The 22,878-nt window shown below is 47.9% G+C and overlaps 2 protein-coding genes across 2 annotated transcripts in view; one reads left to right on the forward strand and one right to left on the reverse strand.

The window, feature by feature from the left end:
• The window catches only part of LOC147123933 (coiled-coil domain-containing protein 80-like), a 34,501-nt gene extending 22,867 nt beyond the window's left edge, over positions 1-11,634 (forward strand). Inside the window, exons 4-7 of the mRNA XM_085967821.1 lie at positions 7,365-7,516; positions 9,455-9,558; positions 10,785-10,865; positions 11,155-11,634. Of these exons, the coding sequence (XP_085823947.1) occupies positions 7,365-7,516; positions 9,455-9,558; positions 10,785-10,865; positions 11,155-11,438 (621 nt within the window). The 3' untranslated portion in view covers positions 11,439-11,634. The remainder of the gene's footprint in view (positions 1-7,364; positions 7,517-9,454; positions 9,559-10,784; positions 10,866-11,154) is intronic.
• Positions 11,635-19,466: 7,832 nt separating this feature from the next.
• The window catches only part of LOC147123934 (olfactory receptor 6N1-like), a 34,488-nt gene continuing 31,076 nt past the window's right edge, over positions 19,467-22,878 (reverse strand). Inside the window, exon 3 of the mRNA XM_085996066.1 lies at positions 19,467-20,481. Coding sequence (XP_085852192.1) covers positions 19,490-20,467 — 978 coding nt within the window. The 5' untranslated portion in view covers positions 20,468-20,481 and the 3' untranslated portion in view covers positions 19,467-19,489. The remainder of the gene's footprint in view (positions 20,482-22,878) is intronic.

The raw sequence follows: 22,878 nt of genomic DNA on the forward strand, positions 1-22,878 counted from the left end.
AGGAGTGGGGATTGAACCTACAACCTGCTAACTCCAGAGTCAGGAGTGGGGATTGAACCTACAACCTGCTAACTCCAGAGTCAGGAGTGGGGATTGAACCTACAACCTGCTAACTCCAGAGTCAGGAGCAGGGATTGAACCTACAACTTGCTAACTCCAGAGTCAGGAGCAGGGATTGAACCTACAACCTGCTAACTCCAGAGTCAGGAGCAGGGATTGAACCTACAACCTGCTAACTCCAGAGTCAGGAGCAGGGATTGAACCTACAACTTGCTAACTCCAGAGCCAGGAGCAGGGATTGAACCTACAACCTACTAACTCCAGAGTCAGGAGCAGGGATTGAACCTACAACCTACTAACTCCAGAGTCAGGAGCAGGGATTGAACCTACAACCTGCTAGCTCCAGAGGCAGGAGCAGGGATTGAACCTACAACCTGCTAACTCAAGAGCCAGGAGCAGGGATTGAACCGACAACCTGCTAACTCCAGAGGCAGGAGCGGGGATTGAACCTACAACCTGCTAACTCAAGAGGCAGGAGCGGGGATTGAACCTACAACCTGCTAACTCAAGAGGCAGGAGCAGGGATTGAACCTACAATCTACTAACTCCAGAGTCAGGAGCGGGGATTGAACCTACAACCTACAAACTCCAGAGTCAGCAGTGGGGATTGAACCTACAACCTGCTAACTCCAGAGTCAGGAGCAGGGATTGAATCTACAACCTGCTAACTCAAGAGGCAGGAGCGGGGATTGAATCTACAACCTGCTAACTCCAGAGTCAGGAGCAGGGATTGAACCTACAACCTGCTAACTCAAGAGGCAGGAGCGGGGATTGAACCTACAACCTACTAACTCCAGAGTCAGCAGTGGGGATTGAACCTACAACCCGCTAACTCCAGAGTCAGGAGCAGGGATTGAACCTACAACCTGCTAACTCCAGAGTCAGGAGCAGGGATTGAACCTGCAACCTACTAACTCCAGAGTCAGGAGCAGGGATTGAACCTACAACCTACTAACTCCAGAGTCAGGAGCAGGGATTGAACCTGCAACCTACTAACTCAAGAGCCAGGAGCGGGGATTGAACCTACAACCTACTAACTCCAGAGTCAGGAGCAGGGATTGAACCTGCAACCTACTAACTCCAGAGTCAGGAGCAGGGATTGAACCTACAACCTGCTAACTCCAGAGTCAGGAGCGGGGATTGAACCTACAACCTACTAACTCCAGAGTCAGCAGTGGGGATTGAACCTACAACCCGCTAACTCCAGAGTCAGGAGCAGGGATTGAACCTACAACCTGCTAACTCCAGAGTCAGGAGCAGGGATTGAACCTGCAACCTACTAACTCCAGAGTCAGGAGCAGGGATTGAACCTACAACCTACTAACTCCAGAGTCAGGAGCAGGGATTGAACCTGCAACCTACTAACTCCAGAGTCAGGAGCGGGGATTGAACCTGCAACCTACTAACTCCAGAGTCAGGAGCAGGGATTGAACCTGCAACCTACTAACTCCAGAGTCAGGAGCAGGGATTGAACCTACAACCTGCTAACTCCAGAGGCAGGAGCAGGGATTGAACCTACAACCTGCTAACTCCAGAGTCAGGAGCGGGGATTGAACCTACAACCTACTAACTCAAGAGACAGGAGCAGGGATTGAACCTACAACCTGCTAACTCCAGAGTCAGGAGCAGGGATTGAACCTACAACCTGCTAACTCAAGAGACAGGAGCAGGGATTGAACCTAGAACCTACTAACTCAAGAGGCAGGAGCAGGGATTGAACCTACAACCTGCTAACTCCAGAGTCAGGAGTGGGGATTGAACCTACAACCTGCTAACTCCAGAGTCAGGAGCAGGGATTGAACCTACAACCTGCTAACTCCAGAGTCAGGAGCGGGGATTGAACCTACAACCTACTAACTCCAGAGTCAGGAGTGGGGATTGAACCTACAACCTGCTAACTCAAGAGTCAGGAGTGGGGATTGAACCTACAACCTGCTAACTCCAGAGTCAGGAGTGGGGATTGAACCTACAACCTGCTAACTCAAGAGTCAGGAGTGGGGATTGAACCTACAACCTGCTAACTCCAGAGTCAGGAGTGGGGATTGAACCTACAACCTGCTAACTCCAGAGTCAGGAGTGGGGATTGAACCTACAACCTGCTAACTCCAGAGTCAGGAGTGGGGATTGAACCTACAACCTGCTAACTCCAGAGTCAGGAGTGGGGATTGAACCTACAACCTGCTAACTCCAGAGTCAGGAGTGGGGATTGAACCTACAACCTGCTAACTCCAGAGTCAGGAGTGGGGATTGAACCTACAACCTGCTAACTCCAGAGTCAGGAGTGGGGATTGAACCTACAACCTGCTAACTCAAGAGTCAGGAGAGGGGATTGAACCTACAACCTGCTAACTCCAGAGTCAGGAGCAGGGATTGAACCTACAACTTGCTAACTCCAGAGCCAGGAGCAGGGATTGAACCTACAACCTACTAACTCCAGAGTCAGGAGCAGGGATTGAACCTACAACCTACTAACTCCAGAGTCAGGAGCAGGGATTGAACCTACAACCTGCTAGCTCCAGAGGCAGGAGCAGGGATTGAACCTACAACCTGCTAACTCAAGAGGCAGGAGCGGGGATTGAACCTACAACCTGCTAACTCAAGAGGCAGGAGCGGGGATTGAACCTACAACCTGCTAACTCAAGAGGCAGGAGCAGGGATTGAACCTACAACCTACTAACTCCAGAGTCAGGAGCGGGGATTGAACCTACAACCTACTAACTCCAGAGTCAGCAGTGGGGATTGAACCTACAACCTGCTAACTCCAGAGTCAGGAGCGGGGATTGAACCTACAACCTGCTAACTCCAGAGTCAGGAGCAGGGATTGAACCTACAACCTGCTAACTCAAGAGGCAGGAGCGGGGATTGAACCTACAACCTGCTAACTCCAGAGTCAGGAGCAGGGATTGAACCTAGAACCTACTAACTCAAGAGGCAGGAGCGGGAATTGAACCTACAACCTGCTAACTCCAGAGGCAGGTGTGCTACCAAAGGAGTCGAGCTGAAATGTTGACATTTTGCAACACCATTTGGGTGTGTGCCCTTTGTCAGGTTCTGGTAACCTGCCCTTTTCTCTTTACAGATGCTGAGTGACCTGCTGTGTATTTCCACCATTTTCTATTTTTAACCCGATTGAAAGTAATTTATGCTTCAGTTGTACGGAGCCGTGGTCAGACCCTATCTGGACTGTGTTCAGTTCTGGGCATCGCACCTCAGGAAGGATGTATTGGCCTGGAGAGGGGACGCAGTGCAGATTCACCAGAGTGATATTGAGGCTGAACGAAGACAGAATCATAGAATGGTACAGCAGAGGAGGAGGCCATTCGGCCAATAATGCCTTTTCTGGCTCTTTGAAAGGGCTATCTGATTACTCCCACTCGACAACAGAATTGTTGGAGTCAGAATCAGAGGAGCGCAGATATCTTGGGGGGTTGTGTGGCTGGAGGAGGTTAGAGAGATAGGGAGGAGCGAGGCCATGGAGGGATTTGAAAACAAGGATGAGAATTTTTAAATCGAGGCACTGCTTAACCGGGAGCCAATGCAGGCCAGCGAACACAGGGGTGATGGGTGAACGGGACTTGGTGCGAGTTTTTTTCTTTTATTCATTGATGGGATGTGGGCATCGCTGGCTGGCTAGGCCTGCATTTAGTGCCCATCCCTAGTTGCCCTTGAGAAGATGGTGGTGAGCCACCTTCTTGAACCACTGCAGTCCATATGGTGTAGGTACACCCACAATGCTGTTAGGAAGGGAGTTCCAGGATTTTGGCCCAGCGACAGTGAAGGAACGGCGATACAGGTCCAAGTCAGGATGGTGTGTGGCTTGGTGATGTTCCCATGCGTCTGCTGCCCTTGTCCTTCTAAGTGGTAGAGGTCGCGGGTTTGGAAGGTGCTGTTGAAGGAGCTTTGGCGAGTTGCTGCAGTGCATCTTGTAGATGGTACACACTGCAGCCACAGTGCGCCGGTGGTGGAGGGAGTGAATGTTGAAGGTGGATGGAGTGCCAATCAAGCGGGCTGCTTTATCCTGAATGGTGTCGAGCTTCTTGAGTGTTGTTGGAGCTGCATTCATCCAGGCAAGTGGAGGGTATTCCATCACACTCCTGACTTGTGCCTTGTAGATGGTGGAAAGGCTTTGGGGAGTCAGGAGGTGAGACACTCGCCGCAGAATTCCCAGCCTCTGGCCTGCTCTTGTAGCCACAGTATTTATATGGCTGGTCCAGTTCAGTTTCTGATCAATGGTAACCCCCAGGATGTTGATAGTGGGGATTCAGCGATGGTAATGCCATTGAATCATTGACTGGCACTTGTGTGGTGCGAATGTTACTTGCCACTTGTCAGCCCAAGTCTGAATCTTGCTGCATATGGACACAGACTGTGTCAGTATCCAATGAGTCTCGAATGGTGCTGAACAGTGTGCAATCATCAGCGAACATCCCCACTTCTGACCTTATGATGGAGGGAAGGTCATTGTTGAAACAGCTGAAGATGGTTGGGCCTAGGACACTGCCCTGAGGAACTCCTGCAGTGATGTCATATGATTGGGATGAATGACCTCCAACAACCACAGCCAACTTCCTTTGTGCTAGGTATGATTCCAACCAATGGAGAGTTTTCCCCTTGATTCCCATTGACTTCAGTTTTGCTAGGGCTCCTTGATGCCACACTCGATCAAATGCTGCCTTGATGTCAAGGGCAGTCACTCTCACCTCACCTCTTGAGTTCAGCTCTTTTGTCCATGCTTGGACCAAGGCTGTAATGAGGTCAGGAGCTGAGTGGCCCTGGCGGAACCCAAACTGGGTGTCAGTTAGCAGGTTATTGCTGAGTAAGTGCCGCTTGTTAGCACTGTCGACGACACCTTCCATCACTTTGCTGAGTTAGGACACGGGCAGCCGAGTTTTAGATCCCCTCAAGTTTACGTAGGGTCGAAAGTGGGAGGCCAGCCAGGAGTGAGTTGGAATAGTCAAGTCAACACTCCCCTACTCTTTCCCCAGAGCCCTGCAAATGATTCCTTCTCAAGTTGATGCACTTATCTCACGACATTTTGATAGAATCAAAGAATGATTCAGACAGGTTGCATAAACTTGGCTTGTATTCCCTTGAGTATAGGAGATTGAGAGGTGACCTGATCAGGGTGTTTAAAATGTCTTCATGAGTGCAAAAGACAAGGCTGAAGCGTTTGCAACCATCTTCAGTCAGAAGTGCCGAGTGGATGATCCATATTGGCCTCCTCCTGAGGACCCCACCATCACAGTCTGAGTGCACTGGATACAGCAAAGGCTATGGGCCCCGACAACATCCTGGCTGTCGTGCTGAAGACTTGTGCTCCAGAACTAGCCGCCCCTCTAGCCAAGCTGTTCCAGTACAGCTACAACACTGGCATCTATCCAACAATGTGGAAAACCGCCCAGGTATGTCCTGCCCACAAAAAGCAGGACAAATCCAATCCGGCCAATTACCACCCCATCAGTCTACTCTCAATCATGAGCAAAGTGATGGAAGGTGTCATCGACAGTGCTATCAAGCGGCACTTACTCACCAATAACCTGCTCACCGAAGCCCAGTTGAGCTCCACCAGGACCACTTGGCTTCAGACCTCATTACAGCCTTGGTCCAAACATGGACAAAAGAGCTGAATTCCAGAGGTGAGGTGAGAGTGACTGCCCTTGACATCAAGGCAGCATTTGACTGAGTGTGGCATCAAGGAGCCCCAGTAAAACTGAAGTCAATGGGAATCAGGGGGAAACTCTCTACTGGCTGGAGTCATACCTAGCACAAAGGAAGATGTTTGTGGTGGTTGAAGGTCAATCATCACAGCCCCAGGACATCGCTGCAGGAGTTCCTCAGGGCAGTGTCCAAGGCCCAACCATCTTCAGCTGCTTCATCAATGACCTTCCCTCCATCATAAGGTCAGAAGTGGGGATATTCACTGATGACTGCAGTGTTCAGTGCCATTCACAACTCCTCAGATAATGAAGCAGTCCATGCCCGCATGCAGCAAGACCTGGACGACATTCAGGCTTGGGCTGATAAGTGGCAGGTAACATTCGCTCCACACAAGTGCCAGGCAATGGCTATCTTCAACAAGTGAGAGTCTAAACACCCCCCCCTTGACATTCAACGGCATTACCATCGCTGAATCCCGCACCATCAAAATCCTGGGGGGTTATCATTGACCGTAAACTTAACTGGACCGGCCAATAAATACTGTGGCAACAAGAGCAGGTTAGAGGCTAGGTATTCTACGGCGAGTGTCTCACCTCCTGACTCCCCAAAGCCTTTCCACCATCTACCAGGGTCAAGTAAGGAGTGTGATGGAATACTCTCCACTTGTCTGGATGAGTGCAGCTCCAACAACACTCAAGAAGCTCGACACCATCCAGGACAAAGCAGCCCACTTGATTGGCACCCCATCCACCACCTTAAACATTCACTCCCTCCACCACCGGCGTACCGTGGCTGCAGTGTGTACCATCTACAAGATGCACTGCAGCAACTCGCCAAGGCTTCTTCGGCAGCACCTCCCAAACCCGCGACCTCTACCACCTAGAAGGACAAGGGCAGCAGACGCATGGGAACACCACCACCTCCAAGTTCCCCTCCAAGTCACACACCATCCTGACTTGGAAATATATCGCCATTCCTTCATCATCGCTGGGTCAAAATCCTGGAACTCCCTCCCTAACAGCACTGTGGGAGCACCTTCACCACACGGACTGCAGCGGTTCAAGAAGGTGGCTCACCACCACCTTCTCAAGGGCAATTAGGGATGGGCAATAAATGCTGGCCTTGCCAGCGACACCCACGAACGAATAAAAAAATAGAATTTGATAGGATTGATACAGAGAAACGATTTCCTCTGGTGGGGAAATCAAGAACGAGAGATATAATCTTAAAATTCGAGCCAAGCCGTTCAGGGGTGATGTCAGGAGGCACTTTATCACACAAAGGACAGTGGAAATCTGGAACTCTCTCCCCCAAAAGGCTGTGGATGCTGGGGGGCAATTGGAACTTTCAAAACGGAGACAGATATTTGTTAGGTAAGGGTATCAAGGGATATGGAGCAAGGGTGGGCTGATGGAGTGGAGGTACAGATCGACCATGACCGACTTTCAGGCACGAGGGGCTGAATGGCCCCCTCTTGTTCTTAATGTTCCTAACAGCTGGGCACTGTTGAGTTTGTTGTGTGTGAACTGGTGCAGGAGCAGTTTGTATATTAATAGTAAGGATTGTGTTGGTCCATTGCACAGGGCTATTGATGCAGCTTTCATGTACTGACTGCTCGCTTTTGTATTCCTGTGTTTCTCCCCCAGCAATATTTTGACGTCCCTATCCCGATGAAGGTTCTGGTGAATTATATGGACACACTCCCCTCTCGGCAGCTGGAGATTCAAGAAGAAAAGAGAAGTGGTGTCACCTGTGTCAAACACGACAATCAGGTCAACATCAACAAATTTCTTTCCAGGTATGTGTGAGGTCAACTCAACCCTTCCTTTACTGCAGGAGTGTCCCCCCACCCCCCCCACCATTGCATCTCTATGTCCTCCAGGGTCATAATAGCATAAGAAAGCATCAAGTGAATGAACCCCACAGCCCAAATACACTCTCCCCTATCATAGACTCTACCCACCCATTTAATCTCCTCCCACAGCCCATGTACACTCTCCCCTATCATAGACTCTACCCACCCATTTAATCTCCTCCCACAGCCCATGTACACTCTCCCCTATCATGGACCCTACCCACCCATTTAATCTCCTCCCACAGCCCATGTACACTCGCCCCTATCATGGACCCTACCCACCCATTTAATCTCCTCCCACACCCCATGTACACTCTCCCCTATCACAGACTCTACCCACCCATTTAATCTCCTCCCACAGCCCAAATACACTCTCCCCTATCATAGACTCTACCCACCCATTTAATCTCCTCCCACAGCCCATGTACACTCTCCCCTATCATGGACCCTACCCACCCATTTAATCTCCTCCCACACCCCATGTACACTCTCCCCTATCACAGACTCTACCCACCCATTTAATCTCCTCCCACAGCCCATGTACACTCTCCCCTATCATGGACCCTACCCACCCATTTAATCTCCTCCCACACCCCATGTACACTCTCCCCTATCACAGACTCTACCCACCCATTTAATCTCCTCCCACAGCCCAAATACACTCTCCCCTATCACAGACTCTACCCACCCATTTAATCTCCTCCCACACCCCATGTACACTCGCCCCTATCATGGACCCTACCCACCCATTTAATCTCCTCCCACAGCCCAAATACACTCTCCCCTATCACAGACTCTACCCACCCATTTAATCTCCTCCCACAGCCCATGGACACTCTCCCCTATCGTGGACTCTACCCACCCATTTAATCTCCTCCCACAGCCCATGTACACTCTCCCCTATCATGGACTCTACCCACCCATTTAATCTCCTCCCACACCCCATGTACACTCGCCCCTATCATGGACCCTACCCACCCATTTAATCACCTCCCACAGCCCAAATACACTCTCCCCTATCACAGACTCTACCCACCCATTTAATCTCCTCCCACAGCCCATGTACACTCTCCCCTATCACAGACTCTACCCACCAATTTAATCTCCTCCCACAGCCCATGTACACTCTCCCCTATCATAGACTCTACCCACCCATTTAATCTCCTTCCACAGCCCATGTACACTCTCCCCTATCATGGACCCTACCCACCCATTTAATCTCCTCCCACAGCCCATGTACACTCTCCCCTATCATAGACTCTACCCACCCATTTAATCTCCTTCCACAGCCCATGTACACTCTCCCCTATCATGGACTCTACCCACCCATTTAATCTCCTCCCACAGCCCATGTACACTCTCCCCTATCACGGACTCTACCCACCCATTTAATCTCCTCCCACAGCCCATGTGCAGCCTATGAATAATGAACTCTAATGCTATAAATGTGACCTGGATGGGATACCTAGTCCAGTGGTGCGAGGGAGATGAATTAACATGCACTGTTCACATTGAAGCCTTGATGGGTTGTGTTTCCACTGATGTTTAATCCAGTCGCTTCACACCATCAGGCCAAGTAACAGCTCTCAGTAAATGAAGGGCAGTCCCTCCAAACTGGGCACAAGAGGAGATGCGTTGGAGGAGGATGGTGTGATCAACTGTCAATGGCTACAGAGAGGTCAGTCACAGAGGATAGTGACTTTAGCTTGGGCCGTTCTAGTACTGTGGGAAGAACGGACACCTGATTGAAGGGATTCAAACAGGGAATATGTACTGGAATCGGAGAGTGGAAATATTTTATCGCAGTTTGGGACATGCAAGAAAGAATAAAAGTCAATTGTTGGGGGCAAGTGAAACTCACTTTGACTCTGTTATTCTAAGGTTGCAGTGGAAACGAAGATTGTTGATAATTTCAACTCCAGACGATGAAGATTGGACATTTCAACAGCAGATCACAGCGATGCATGGCCAGGCCTGCAAACTGGGTACGTTTTTTCAACACCACCTTCTTCTTTCTCTTTCGTGCCTAGTGGCACACAGGGCAACCCGCTGCTTTACAGCCCGCAGATCGTGCGCAGACTCCTTTCCGTAACAGAAGTCCCCGTTTCAATGTGGACGGGCCGTTCAGACTGACTCAGAACTCCCCATGAGGGGGTTAGTCGACACTCCACTCCCATTGGACGCGAGCTCCCCACTGGCTATCAATCCAGTATTCAGAAGCAGGAGGTTTGGTCTCCTGCTCGCCGTGGCATTTCAGCATATACCATACTAAATATGGTGAACTTAACTTTGAAGTACTGCGATGGCGACATGGACAAACAATAGCATCCATTTTACCTAGTAAGATCCCACGGACAGCGATGCCATAAATGTGTGCTTAGTGTTGTTGGTGGTAGTCGAGGGACGAGTGTTGGCCAGGACACTGGAAAGACTCCTTCTTGTTCTTCAAAGTCCGTCATAGCTTCAACAGTCACCAGCACTGGCAGGCAGAACTGGGTAAATGGGGCTGAGGTACAGATCAGCCACGATCTAACTGAATGGCGGAGTAGGCTCGGCGGGCTGAATGGCCTCCTCCTGTTCCTATGTTACCTCAGTTTAACATTTCATCTGAAAGACAGCACCTCCAACAACGCGGCACTTTCTCTGTACCGGACGGGGCTGTCAGCCGAGACTATGTTTAAAAAAAAATTAATTCTCGGGGCGTGGGCGTCTCTGGCAAGGCCGGCATTTATTCCCCATCCCTGGTTGCCCTGAGAACTGACTGGCTTAATAGGCCACTTCAGAGGGCAGTTAATAGTCAACCACGTCGGTGTGGGTCTGGAGTCACATATAAGCCCAGACCGGGTAAGGACGGCAGGTTTCCTTCCCTAAAGGACGTGAGTGAACCAGTTGGGCTTTTACAACAGAACAATAGCTTCATGGTCACATTTTTTAATAAACTGAATTTAAATTCTCAAAGTGCCATGGCGGGATTTGAACTCACACTTTGTGGATTACGTCCAGTTACATAACCGCCGCACAACCGTATCGTGGCAGGAGGCTCGAACTCACAGCCTTCTGACTCGAGCGGTGAGCGTGCTACCAACTAAGCCCCACTATCGTACTACTACAAACCACGATGAAGCTTCCAGGACATTTAAGGCAAATATTTTGTGGGTTTTTATCATATATTAAAAAGAGCAAACTTTGCTCGTGTTCTGTTTTTGATCAGGAATTCGCCACTTTGCCCTGTTGAAGTTGACGGGTTCAGGGGAAGATGCCTCAGGATTTCTGGAATTGTTTCCGTTGAATGGTAAGGGCACTTGTTGGTTTACGCACTAGCTCATTCGTTAAGTTCCGAGCGGCGGTTACACTACTCGGCTCAGTTTAGCGACTCAACTAGAAAGACGGCGCCTCCAACAGTGTGGCACTGCTTCAGTACCGCACTGGAGCGTCAGCCCGGGTCATGAGCTCAAGTCCTGAAGTGGGGCTTGAGCCCACAATCTTCTGAATCAGAAGCACGAGCGCTACCAGCCGCGCGAGGCTGACGAGACTTATCGGATGTGTTTGTTGAACTGTTTGCTTTAATTTGCTGAACGTAGGGAGGTCCCAGGTCGAGTCCGAGGAGCTTTCCTCGATGGTGGTGACAGGCCTTCGCGAACACTTCCAGATCAGCGAGGAGCACTTTATGATGCTGCTAATTGGTAAAGACGGCGTCATCAACTCCTGGTACCTGTCTCCCATGTGGTCGCTGGCGATCATTTATGACCTGGTGGACTCTATGCAGCTCAGGCAAGAGGAGATGAGGCTTCAGGAGACACTGGGAATCTACTGTCACGAGGATGAATATTCCCTTCACTATCGTGGATATCCTGAGCATGGATAGCATCACAACAATGGGAAAATGATTGTTACGTGAGACTTTGATTGCAGTTTTGAAGTGTTAGGAACTTTATGTAATATAGTCAATTTACTTCCATCAGCAAACATGCATTGGACACTTTACGATGCCAGTGTTATTGTATCTGTTAGGATGGTGGTGTCTTGTGCTTTAATAACCAATACAGTCGCTCCTCTAATGAGCTAAGTTGCCTTTTTTATGCTAAACACTTTTCTTTCCTCTCGACAACCCTTAAAGACACAAAACGTGAAACCTGCTCCCATATTTGGGGAGGAGCTCGACACCATCCATGACAAAGCAGCCCGCTGGATCGACACCCCATCCACCACCTTAAACATCCACTCCCTCCACCACCGGAGTACCGTGGCTGCAGTGTGTACCATTTACAAGATGCACTGCAGCAACTCGCCAAGGCTTCTTCTGCGACCTCTACCACCTAGAAGGACAAGGGCAGCAGGCGCATGGGAACATCACCACCTCCAAGTTCCCCTCCAAGTCACACAACATCCTGACTTGGAAATATATCGCCGCTCCTTCATCGTCGCTGGGTCATAATCCTGGAACTCCCTCCCTAACGGCTCTCTGGGAGCACCTTCACCACATGGACTGCAGCGGTTCAAGAAGGGCAGCCCACCACCACCTTCTCAAGAGCAGTTAGAGATGGGTAATAAATGCTGGCCTTGCCAGCGACGCCCACATCTCAGGAATGAAAAAAAACCATTGGGGAGACTCCTGCATCACCTCTCTCACACTGGCCCAGGAACAGGTAAAAGCCGGCCATGTTACAGGTGATTCCATCTCCTCCCTGCTACCAACACCCGTCTCCCCCTCTGTATTTTACTCCATCCTACATACTCTTCTTGTATTCTCCCTGTAATTAAAGCAAGATTCACTGCACTTTCCCCCCACCCCCACCCCAGGACTTCAAATCTAGAACTGCTTAGGTAGAAACAGGTGTAGAAAATTCAGCCCCTCCAGCCTGTTCCAGAACTAGAATCATAGAAAGTTACAGCATGGAAGGAGGCCATTTCGGCCCATCGTGTCCGCGCCGGCCAACAAAGAGCTATCCAGCCTAATCCCACTTCCCAGCTCTTGGTCCGTAGCCCTGCAGGTTACAGCATCCCAAGTGCACATCCAAGTACTTTTTAAATGTGGTTAGGGTTCCTGCCTCTACCACCCTTTCAGGCAGAGAGTTCCAGACCCCCACAACCCCCTGGGTGAAGAAATTTCCCCTCAAATCCCCTCTAAACCTTCCAACAATTACTTTAAATCTGTGCCCCCTGGTTTTTGACCCCTCTGCTAAGGGAAATAGGTCCTTTCTATCCACTTTATCTAGGCCCCTCATAATTTTACACACCTCAATAAGGTCTCCCCTCAGCCTCCTCTGTTCCAAGGAAAACAGACCCAGCCTATCCAGTCTTTCCTCATAGCTAAGATTCTCTACTCCCAGCAACATCCTTGTAAATCTCCTCTGTACCCTCTCTAGTGCAATCACATCTTTCCTGTAATGTGGTGACCAGAACTGCACGCAGTACTCTAGCTGAGGCCTAACTAGTGTTTTATACAGTTGAAGCATAACCCCCTGCTCTTGTATTCTATGCCACGGCTAATAAAGGCAAGCATTCCGTATGCCTTCTTAACCACCTTATCTACCTGGCCTGCAACCTTCAGGGATCTGTGGACATGCACTCCAAGGTCCCTTTGTTCCTCTACACTACTCAGTGTCCTACCATTTACTGTGTATTCCCTTTCCTTGTTAGCCCTCCCCAAATGCATTACCTCACACTTCTCCAGATTGAATTCCATTTGCCACTGTTCTGCCCACCTGACCAATTTATTGATATCTTCCTGCAGTCTACAGCTTCCTTCTTCAGTATCAATCACACAGCCGATTTTAGTATCATCTGCAAACTTCTTAATCATACCCCCTATATTCAAGTCAAGATCGTTGATATATACCACAAAAAGCAAGGGACCCAGTACTGAGCCCTGAGGAACCCCACGGGAAACAGCCTTCCAGTCACAAAAACACCCATCAACCATTACCCTCTGCTTCCTATCTCCGAGCCAGTTTTGAATCCAACTTGACACTTGCCCTGGATCCCATGGGCTTTTAACTTCATGACCAGTCTGCCACGTGGAACCTTATCAATAGCCTTGCTAAAGTCCATATAAACTACATCAAAACACACTACCCTCATCTACCCTCCTTGTTACCTCCTCAAAAAATTCAATCAAGTTTGTCAGACACGACCTTCCCTTAACAAATCCATGCTGACTATCCTTGATTAATCTGTGTCTTTCTAAATGAAGATTTACCCTGTCCTTCAGAATTCTTTCCAATAATTTTCCCACCACCGAGGTTAGGCTGACTGGCCTGTAATTACTCGGTCTATCCTTTTCTCCCTTTTTAAACAAGGGTACCACATTAGCAGTCCTCCAGTCCTCCGGCACCACACCTGATGCCAGCGAGGATTGGAAAATGATGGTCAGGGCCTTTGCTATTTCCTCTTTTGCTTCGCTTAACAGCCTGGGATACATTTCATCCGGGCCTGGGGAACTCAATTAGATCATGGCTGATCTGTACCTCAACTCCATTTATCCGCCTTGGTTCAATAGCCCTTGATACCCTTACTCAACAAAAATCTATCAATCTCAGTCTTGAAAATTTCAATTGACCCCCAGTATCCACAGCCTTTTGGGGGAGTTCCAGATTTCCACTACCCTTTGTGTGAAGTTCTTCCCGATTTCATTCCTAAATGGCCTAGTTTTAATTTTAAGATTGTGCCCCATTGTTGTATACACCCCACCAGATGAAATAGATTTTCTGCATCTACCCTATTGAACCTCTATCATTTGAAGCATCCCGACTAGAACCTTCAACCTTCATAAGTCAAGGGAATACAAGCCAAGTTCTTGCAACCTGGCCTCATAACTTAACCCTTTAAGCCCCAGTATCATTCTGGCGAATCTGCACTGTACCCCCTCCAAGTCTAATATATTCTTCCTGAAATTCAAAGCCCAAAAACTGAACGCACCTCCCTAAGTCTTCCTCTCTCACAACTGGTGGCTTTTATAATCCAAGCTCGGTATCATCTAACCATTATCCATTACATTTTTACCCAGAGGGTGGTGGGGGTCTGGAACTCACTGCCTGAAAGGGTGGTAGAGGCAGAAACCCTCATCACATTTAAAAAGTACTTGGATATTCAATTGAAGTGCCGTAACCTGCAGGGCTATGGACCAAGAGCTGGAAAATGGGATGAGGCTGGATAGCTCTTTGTCGGCCGGCACGGACAAGATGGGCCAAATGGCCTCCTTCTGTGCTGTAAATTTCTATGATTCTACTTCCCAATTAACCTCATCCTCATGGGTGGGGGAGTGGGGGGGGATGGTCGCGGGTGGGGGGGGGAGGTATTGCACTGTGGGCCTTTGCACATCAGCTGTGTTTCTCATTTTGTATTTAAAAAATATACATCTTCTCATAATTATGTTATTTAAGGTAATTGGCAAAGGAACCAGAGGCAACATGAGGAAAACAAATGTTTACGCAGCGAGTTGTGATCTGGAACGCACTGCCTGGATGGGCGGTGGAAGCAGATTCAATAATAACTTTCAAAAGGGAATTGGATAAATACTTGAAGGGGAACATTTACAGGGATATGGTGAAACAGCAGGGGAGTGGGACTAATTGGAGAGCTCTTTCAAAGAGCCGGCACAGACACTGTAGGGGGGCATCTTTTAACTGGTTTACGGTAATTTACCTGGTCAGGCAGCCTTTGCCTGCACTCTGACCAATTCCAATCTTTTACCTGGTTTACAGTAATTCACCTGGTCAGGCAGTCTTTGCCTGCACTCTGACCAATTCCAATCTTTTACCTGGTTTACGGTAATTTACCTGGTCAGGCAGCCTTTGCCTGCACTCTGACCAATTCCAATCTTTTACCTGGTTTACGGTAATTCACCTGGTCAGGCAGTCTTTGCCTGCACTCTGACCAATTCCAATCTTTTCACTGGTTTACGGTAATTTACCTGGTCAGGCAGCCTTTGCCTGCACTCTGACCAATTCCAATCTTTTACCTGGTTTACGGTAATTCACCTGGTCAGGCAGTCTTTTGCTGCTACACTGAAAACCAATTTCCAAACAGCGGTTTCGAATCGCTACCCCACCTTCCAGTTCTGACTGGAGGGCTTATAATTAATGATATATTAAAAATGGACAAGTGGTTTTGATGTGAGAAAGTCAACTTTTATTAAACTAAAGAAACTATAATCAAATATTAAACTATACCACACGATCACAGTAATTACAGTAAAATGCTTAAATGGGGGAAGGCAAATGGCAAAAACGAGGGATAAGTGACTACAATGTTGATTAAACAATCTTAGCAATATCCCCTTAATTACCCCCCCCCCTAACTAGGCTGCCTTGCTGAGGAGTCAGAAACCCTGCTCACCTGTGGTCCAGCGAAGTAAGAGAGAGAGAGCTTCTCAGGAGCTATCTTTATACCTGGTGAGCTCCTGCTGTTTTGCTGTCTGCAAAATTCGCGCCCAAAGTTCCAATATACAAGAGAAACGCTGTGATTGGCTGATTCAAAGTGGTTGGAATGGGTTAGTGTGTCTGCACTGTGGGGCTGAAATGTTCCCGCCCACATCCGGAGCTCACCTGGGCTAAAACAAAAGGGAATCCAACTGCCCTATTGTTCAGAACGATGGGTGATTCGAACCCATCCATTCCTAAACTGTTGCATATCAAAGAGTCCTTTCCACAGTTTCAATGTGCCTCATTGTCTGTGAGTGCTTTGAATGGGTTTGGATTTCTGTATAAATAGAGGCGATTGTTCTGCGGTTAGTCTCAAGTGGGCTAATCTCTTAAGTAAATAAACATCCTGCAGTTTCTTAGAAGGGAACCTCCCTTTGATTGGCAGGTCTTTCTCACAGCCACTGCTAGATCCTCCCACACAGACATACTCCAAGCTGATAGTTGCTCTTTTAAGCCCTTTGGCCATGCTTTCTGACGGCCATTTTCAAACTTCTTTGAAATATACACAGTTCGAAACTTTGCGGAATTTTGCGAACCCCGACAACACGATGGGCCGAATGGCCTCCTTCAGCGCTGTATCATTCTATGATTGACAAACGACAGACACTGAATAGAAACCGTTTAAGTCCTGAGTTATTTTTGCAATGATTTTTGTCCAACGTATACATCATTTATTAAATTGAGGATAACCTGAGAGACAATGGACCAGAGGAGCAACAGCAATTCGCTGGACATTTGACAAAGGTGCAGGATTAGGCATTTGTGCAGGGGCATGAGTTTGTCTTAAGCTCTTCAAGGATGATATGGAACTGCACTACAAGTCCAAGGCACATTAAATATGTTATTTATACAGTATTTTTTCACAGATTCCACATTTAAAGAGTGAAAAGATCTAGCTATGATTTTATATATGGTTTATGTTGGTTGCATTGTGATTTCGTTTTCAACAGAATATACACCGACTTATTCTGCAGAATATATACTGTCATTTTTCTGGTAATCCGTGAATTTTGACGGTTAAATTTACAGTCACGATGCTGCAAAAATTGAGCTTTCACACGTCACCCATGTGGATGTGCTCATGATTAATGGTTACTGTGGCAATCACCGCTAACCCCGCACTCCCAAAGTCGATCCCAGATCAGAAAGTGGTAGTCCTAGGTCAGATACTTACACAACACTAACTTGAGCTTAGCATCCGAAACTCAGGCCAGAAATCCATTAGTATTTGTACTGGCTTTGCTCGCACATCCCCACAAGAGGATCACCACCCCCCGCCGCCTCCTCCTCCTTCCTATTGTGGACCAGACTGGTGAGCTTGAGGCTGTCTAGGTCGGCGACAGGTGGTGGTAGAACGAACAGGTGGCCCTTATATCCAGCTCAACGCAAATTACTGAAGGCAATCTACATCAATACTTGAAATGGGAAAGTAAATACTTGCAAGGGGAAAAATGTGCAGGGCTATGGGGAAAGGGCAGGGGGGAGTGGGTCTAATTGGAGAGCTCTTACAAAGAGGCACAATGGGCCGAATGGCCTTCTCTGCTGTATTATTCTATGGTTCCACTCCACCAGCTCATAACATACATCTACTGATGTAGAGCAGAGCTGTAAAACTCTTGTGGGTTCAAGTCCCACTCCAGAGACTTGAGCACAAAAATCCAGGCTGACACTCCAGTGCAGTGCTGAGGGAGTGCCGCACTGTCGGAGGTGCCGTCTTTCAGATGAGATGTTAAACCGAGGCCCCGTCTGCTCTCTCAGGTGGACGCAAAAGATCCCACGGAACTATTTCGAAGAAGAGCAGGGGAGTTATCCCCGGTGTCCTGGCCAATATTTATCCCTCAATCAACATCATTACATAAATAACAGATTATGTGGTTATTATCACATTGCTGTTTGTGGGAGCTTGCTGTGCGCAAATTGGCTGCCCCGTTTCCTACATTACAACAGTGACTACACTTCAAAAGTACTTCATTGGCTGTAAAGCGCTTTGGGACGTCCGGTGGCTGTGAAAGGCGCTGTAGAAATGTCTTTCTTTTGTTTATCTAGCTTCCCCTTAAATGCATCTATGTTATTCGCCTACTACTCCCTGTGGGCACAATCTTGTGCATTGAAGATCGCACTCGAGGTTTGAGTATATAATCCAGGCTGCCATTTAAGAGCAGTACTGATGAAGTGCTGTCCTTTGGATGAGAGAGTAAACTGAGGCCTTTTCAGGTTAAGTGTCGAATGTTAACGTTCCCACAGCACTGTTCAAAGAGTAGGGCGGGGTCCAGGCCAACATTCCTCCATCAGCCAACACCGCCAAAAATGAACTGGTTATCCACATCATTGTTAGTGCAACCTCGATAGGTGCACAATGGCTGCCTAACCTATCTCTCAGAGTAGCTGCACTTTATAGCAATTCATTCACGTGAACTGAGCTGGGATGTTTCAGATGGAATCCCCACACCAGCGACTTGAGCACAAAATCTAGGCTGACACTGCAGTGCTGCACTGAGGGAGTGCGGCTATGTCAGAGCTGCCGTCTTTCGGATAAGACGTTAAACCGAGGCCCTGTTTCCCCTCTCAGGGAAAGATGCCATGGCACTATTTCAAAGAAGAGCAGGGGAGTTCTCTATGATATCCTGGGGCCAATATTTATCCCTCAATCAACATCACTAAAACAAATTATCTGGTCATTATCTCATTGCTGTTTGTGGGAGTTTGCTGTGCGCAAATTGACTGCCGCGTTTCCTACATTACAACAGTGACTACACTTCAGAAGTACTTCATTGGCTGTAAAGTGCTTTGGGATGTCCTGAGGTTGAGAGAGACGCTATATAAATGCAAGTTATTTCTTGTAAGATGAGTCTAGAATTGTGAACATTATTCCCCAGTATATTCAAATCATAGAATAGTACAGCACAGGAGTCTGCGCCGGCTCTTTTGAAGATCAATCCAGTCAGTCCCACTCCCCCGCTCTTTCCCCAGATCCCTGCAATTTTTTCTCTTTCAAGTATTTATCCAATTCCCTTTTGAAATCTACTGTTGAATCTGTATCCACCGCCCTATCAGGCAGCGCATTCCAAATCCTAACCACTCGCTGCGTAAAAAAGTTTTCCCTCCTCTCGCCTCTGGTTCTTTTGCCAATCACCTTAAATCTGTGTCCTCTGGTTACTGACCCTTCAGCCATTGGAAACAGTTTCTCTTTATTTACTCTGTCTCAATCCTTCATGATTTTGGACACCTCTATCAAATCTCCTCTTAGCCTTCTCTGCTCCAAGGAGAACAACCCCAGCTTCTCCAGTCTATCCACGTAACTGTAATCCCTCAGCCCTGGAACCATTCTAGTAAATCTCTTCTATACCCTCTTGTTCCAAACCGTATTGGTTCAGTTTGATTCTAACCACTAACAAAACAAAACAAAGCTGAGATTTCGGTCAACTGATGAACACAAAGGATGAACAACAAACATATGGCAAGAATGGTCATTCAATGATTCTTTTATTCAATCTCAAGGGCTTTCAACAGCAACAGTGCTTCCAACGTGAGGAGAAATCTTTTTTACTCTGATGAGCTGAACAATCTTTTGTCTCATTTCCTTTGCTGATAGCATGTAAATAATCGGACTCAATAAAGGACTTAAGGTAACGTACACAATGGTAGAAGCAACACTAATGATAGGGGGAATGCAGCCGATATAGAACATTGCAGCATAAAGGAGGGCCGAGGGGAAATGGAAACTGGTGACCACCACGTGGCTGACACAGGTGGATACGGTCTTTTTGCGCTCAGAGCGGGCAATTCGCTTTACTGATTTAGCTATTTTGATGTAGGAATAGACGATGAATACAAAATTTGACAAGACTGACAACGCGTTTGAAATCAGGGTTAAAAATTTGACAGCAGTGGCGTCTGTGCAGATCAGGCTGGTTACAGACGACAGCTCACAGAAGGAATTGTAAACTTGGTTTGCCCCACAAAACGGAAAGATGGAAGCTAGAACTACTGGCGGCAGGAAGCAAGCCAAGCCCATGACCCAGATAAGACCTGCCATTTTGACAAAAGTAGCATCTCTCGCAAGCGACAAATAATACTGGGGGTTGCATATTGCGACTGAACGGTCGTAAGCCATCAGGGACAGTAGCAACATCTTCACTGCTGACATACTGTGGAAGAAATACATCTGAATAAAGCAGTTACTCCACCGAATAATTTTAGCGTCCACTATAAGCCTCGCCAACATTCGAGGGATGACCGAAGTCGTCAGCACCACGTCCACTGCTGCCAGGTTAGCGAGAAGGAAGTACATGGGCGCGTGCAAGCGTTTGTCTGTGGTAACCATATACAGTACAGAAACGTTCCCAACAACGATTAAAATATATACAACCAGAAACAGGGACCACAGGCGTGACTGCAAGTCTTGAAGTCCCGGAAATCCAACAAGAATGAATCCTGTGACTGGGTAATGTCTTTGGTCGGACTCGGCCATTAACTGGTTTCCCCCTGTTAGATTAGTAATTGAGAATCAGCAAGGTGCACAACAAGCTCATTGCATCTATTAGAAATACTTGCCCAGGTACCTTCTGCACTATCACAAAACCAGACTTTGCCCAGCAGCTTAAAACATGTTGGGGGAAAAATTCAGTATCGTCCCATTTGGGGCGTCATTATCGGCCGTGCGCAAAGTTTAGCGCCTGCTGCTAATTATTGCCACCAACGGCAAACTTGGCTTTTATCGCCCTTGGAGGTGATTGGAGCGCTAAATCAGGCGCTTCACACCTGTCTTAAGGCGCAAAGGCCGAGGAGCGAGGCGCTACCTCAGAGCGCGGGCGAAGCGAGGAAGGGCAAATCAAAATAAACCTGCAAAGTGCTGCTCAGTACCCAAAACTCCTTCACACAGCGTTGAATCTCTCCAGAAGTCTCTCTCTCTCTCAGAATGCGTGGTGCAAAAATGTCACCGACAAAAAAAGGCAGGAAGCGGTCACCTTTAAATAGCGCTCCCCCAGTCCCTTTTTGACTGCAAAATGCTCCCCTCAACCTGTCGTTGCTAGCGGCAGGCGGTAAGGCAGGGGGCGCCACTCGATATCCGGTCCGGGGCACTAACGGGGCGTTGCACGCTCGACTGACGTCACAATCTGCTGGCGCAGGAGATCGTGGCGGTAGTGTTTAGCGCCGCCGCAAAATGTCTAGTTAATTTCGCGAGCGGTGCAAACATCGCCGCGCCCGGGCGCTAGTTGCTTTGCGCCCCATTAGCGCCCTCTTAAGGCGCTAACGGGAGGTGCAAACAACTGAATTTTTCCCCCATTGTTCTATAGTACTCCTCATCAAGGGGGCATCGGAAAGCACTGAAGCCAGAAAAGTGGGAAGAAACAGGAAAATTGGGAGCAAGGGGAGGAGGAAGGGTTTTAAAGGAGGCTTTTAAAGACAGGGATTAAGTGAAGAGCTTTGAGAAAGAATTGTAAAAGTCAAGGGTATAGTGAAGGGCCTTCAATGTGGAGCAGGATATAAGCAGTAATCTGGCGTTGAGGAGCAGAGGGAGTGTACAGGGATGGCTGGAGAGGAGCATTCATAATAAGGTGGATGAATTAGCTGCGCAAATAGAGGTAAACGAATATGATTTGATTGGAATTTAGAAGATTGAGAGGGATGGCTGGAGATGACCAGATTGAGAGGTGATCTTATTGAAACATACAAGATACTGAGGGGGCTTGACAAGGTAGATGCAGAGAGGATGTTTCCCCTTGTGGGGAAATCTAGAACTCGGGGGCAAAGTTTCAGAATAAAGGGTCACCTCTTTTAGAACTGAGATGAGGAGGAATTTCTTCTCTCAGAGGGTTGTAAATCTGTGGAATTCTCTGCCCCAGAGAGCTGTGGAGGCTGGGTCATTAAATACATTTAAGGTGGAGGTAGATTTTTGCAAGATAAGGGAGTGAAGGGTTATGGGGAGTGGGCGGGGAAGTGGCTTTGAGCCCAAGATCAGCCATGATCTTACTGAATGGCGGAGCAGGCTCGAGGGGCCAAGTGGCCTGTTCCTGCTCCTATTTCTTATGTTCTTATGTAGAGATAGGGCTGAAGCTATTGAAGGATTTGAACACAAGGATGGGAATTTTAAATCTGAGGCGTTGCCAGATCGGGAGCCAATGTAGGTCATCGAGCAATGTTCCAGGATGTCTTTGCAATGGCTGGGTGTTAGGCAAGAACCTCAGTCTGGGATCTAACACAATATAACAGATTTATTGACAGCTTACTCTAAAATCCTGTTTTAACAGCTTCAAGACTTTACTTAAAATCACGAGCGATAGGCTTTTGTGAAAAAGCTTGCAACTTAGATCCACTTCTGTAACATAGGAGAAAGCAGTTGTTGGAGCTTTCAAAAATATATCCTTGAAACTGAGGTAGGTAGCTGGACAGATAGAACTGTACATATCAATGTTTGGACTGAAGTATATGAATGGATACAGTAGGTGAAACTGAAAAACACTGGAGGAGAAAATTACAACCTCTGAAAACCTGTACGAGACGGACATGCAAGACATCGATATTATTCTGTTTAAGTATACATTTTTCTGACTATTTCCCCCTTCAAATATCCTGGGAGAGCATGCTAGTTAGGCAGCCACCCATTACACCCCAACTGAGTGCGCAGAGACACCCGTTTGCAGCTCTAGGGTCATGTTACCTCTGGTCCTCCTTCCGAACATTACAACAGTGACTACACTCCAAAAGTACTTCATTGGCTGTAAAGCGCTTTAAGACGTCCGGTGGACGTGAAAGGCGCTGTACAAATGCAAGTCTTTCTTTCTTTTCTTTCGAACTGGCAGGAAAATTCAAGAGCTCAGCATCTTCCACAGGCTGCCGAGCTAACAAAACACACACAAAGCAGTCTTGGAAAAATCCTAC

This window comes from Somniosus microcephalus, chromosome 1, assembly GCF_052327205.1.
Source record: "Somniosus microcephalus isolate GS21.2 chromosome 1, FLI_Smic_1.0, whole genome shotgun sequence".
Taxonomy (NCBI): Eukaryota; Metazoa; Chordata; class Chondrichthyes; order Squaliformes; family Somniosidae; genus Somniosus; species Somniosus microcephalus.